The 1,831-nt window shown below is 40.1% G+C and overlaps 1 protein-coding gene across 2 annotated transcripts in view; it reads right to left on the bottom strand.

The window, feature by feature from the left end:
• Positions 1-475: 475 nt before the first annotated feature.
• LOC107551305 (RNA-binding protein FUS-like) overlaps positions 476-1,831 on the bottom strand; it is a 17,951-nt gene continuing 16,595 nt past the window's right edge. For both annotated transcript variants that reach the window (XM_016232863.1, XM_016232862.1), the window contains exons 15-16: positions 1,028-1,136; positions 476-942 (exon numbers count right to left, since the gene is read on the bottom strand). In XM_016232863.1, the coding sequence (XP_016088349.1) occupies positions 903-942; positions 1,028-1,136 (149 nt within the window). In that variant the 3' untranslated portion in view covers positions 476-902. The remainder of the gene's footprint in view (positions 943-1,027; positions 1,137-1,831) is intronic.

Below are 1,831 nucleotides of genomic sequence, written 5' to 3'. Positions count from 1 at the left end.
AATCGGGTTTTTAGTGGCAAGAGTTGGACATTTAGAGCGTCGATACGCTGAAGACCCGTTTCTTTTTCAGTTTTCTTTTGTTAGTTTAGAGGACTTGGGGAGCGTTATGGGAATCATTTGGTTTTATTTAATTTTCTTTGATTTGGGCGCCACTCAAGTTCCTTTTCCCTATACTAGTGAAGATCGTTTTGTGATAAAATTAAGAACAGTGCAAGTAAGGAAGGTTATTTATTATTTTCATTTCAGCAATTGTAAATAGCGCGTCACACAAGCATTTTTCTTGTGGCTTCGGCCTAATGTAATAAATCCTCACTTTTGAGCTTCATTCCTGTGTTTATGGTCATTTGTCAGCCTGGTTCAATCCACCCAGCAATGATTTACTTTCCAAGTGTTACGATCCAACTCCTAGACCTTTACAGTTCGTAACAGTGTAATGTTCTTCAAAAAAAATAAATATCATAAAGATGACAACAAGTAAGATCAAAAGGGTGTTTAATATTTTTTGCAAAAAGAAAAACAAAAAGAAACCAGTAAAACTGTTCGAGTTGATTGATTTTTACAAAACAATAAGCATTTCACAAATCTAATCACACTAAACGCCGGATTCAACGAGTCGGGAAATTAAAAAGTAACAAAACTAACATCTGGCCCCTCCCCCTTCACCCAGAGCAAAATGACCCTTTAAAGCTGATCTGTGGCCAGTGCTGCCACTTACAGGACTGAAGCTGTACAAAGTGGCAGAGATCAAGTTCATCCCGTTCCCTTCACTCAGCCCCTCAGAGTAGATTCAACATTTATGGGAAAAACTGCTCATTTCAGACAGTATATGCTCATGCAACAGAAAGGACTTCGGACACAAACCTCTCCCCCCACCCCACAATAAACACCGGTCTGGAATGGCTTCAGTACGGCCGGCCCCGTCTCTCCTCTCTGTGGTCTCCCCTTTAGGATGCAATGGAGACGAGCATTACTCAAACATCAGAGAACTCGTGATAACTCTGACTGCAGAGCTGAGGGGTTTCATTACCTTCCGCCCATCTTGTATCCTCCGCGGTCTCCACCCCTGAAGCCTCCTCCTCCTCTGCCGCCTCTGAATCCGCCACGGTCTCCTCCGTACCCGCCTCGACTGCCACGATCTGAAAGTCAGGAGGAAATCACAGCAGTGAAAGTGTGGTGGATAACTTCTGCTCGACATGAAACGGCACTCACAAGACACTTCCACAGAGCAGGGCAAACTAGGGAAGCTTGTTTCCACCACAGATCAGAACAACAAGGATTTGAGACTGAACTCTGACTCTCCTCTGAAGGGGGAACAGGCTAAATTACCTTAAATGTTGAAAAATGAAATCGAGATATAAAAAATAAAATGGCAAGATAAACTCAACTAAAAATTGAGATGTAAACTCCAAATTAAACAAACATCTCACAATTCACTCTACTCATTTAAGAACGGTAAAATTTAAACTTAAATTAAACTGAAAATAGTCAGAATTCAGAGGTTAACCTCACAATTCTGAGAAAAGAAAAATTTCTGAATTGTGAGAAAGAAATCTCAAATAATTGCAAGTGGAAAAAGTATTGAGATGTAAAAATCTGAACGGCAAGAAAAATAGCAATTCTGATGCATTATAACTCTGTGAAAAAAAAAAAAAATAGAATACGCATTTTTACATCTTCCAGTACGGACTTCCCCCACAGTTGAGTTATTCCAAGTTGATATTGCAATGGAGTTACTTTTTGCAATTCTGAGTTCCAATCTCGCAATTCTTTGAAAGAGCAAAAATAAATAAATAAATAAATAACAACGGAATTGAGGGGGGGGGGGGGGGGG

Source organism: Sinocyclocheilus grahami, unplaced genomic scaffold, assembly GCF_001515645.1.
Source record: "Sinocyclocheilus grahami isolate Dianchi unplaced genomic scaffold, SAMN03320097.WGS_v1.1 scaffold419.1, whole genome shotgun sequence".
In the NCBI taxonomy this organism is placed as follows: domain Eukaryota; kingdom Metazoa; phylum Chordata; class Actinopteri; order Cypriniformes; family Cyprinidae; genus Sinocyclocheilus; species Sinocyclocheilus grahami.
This window is presented reverse-complemented; position numbering and strand designations above follow the sequence as displayed.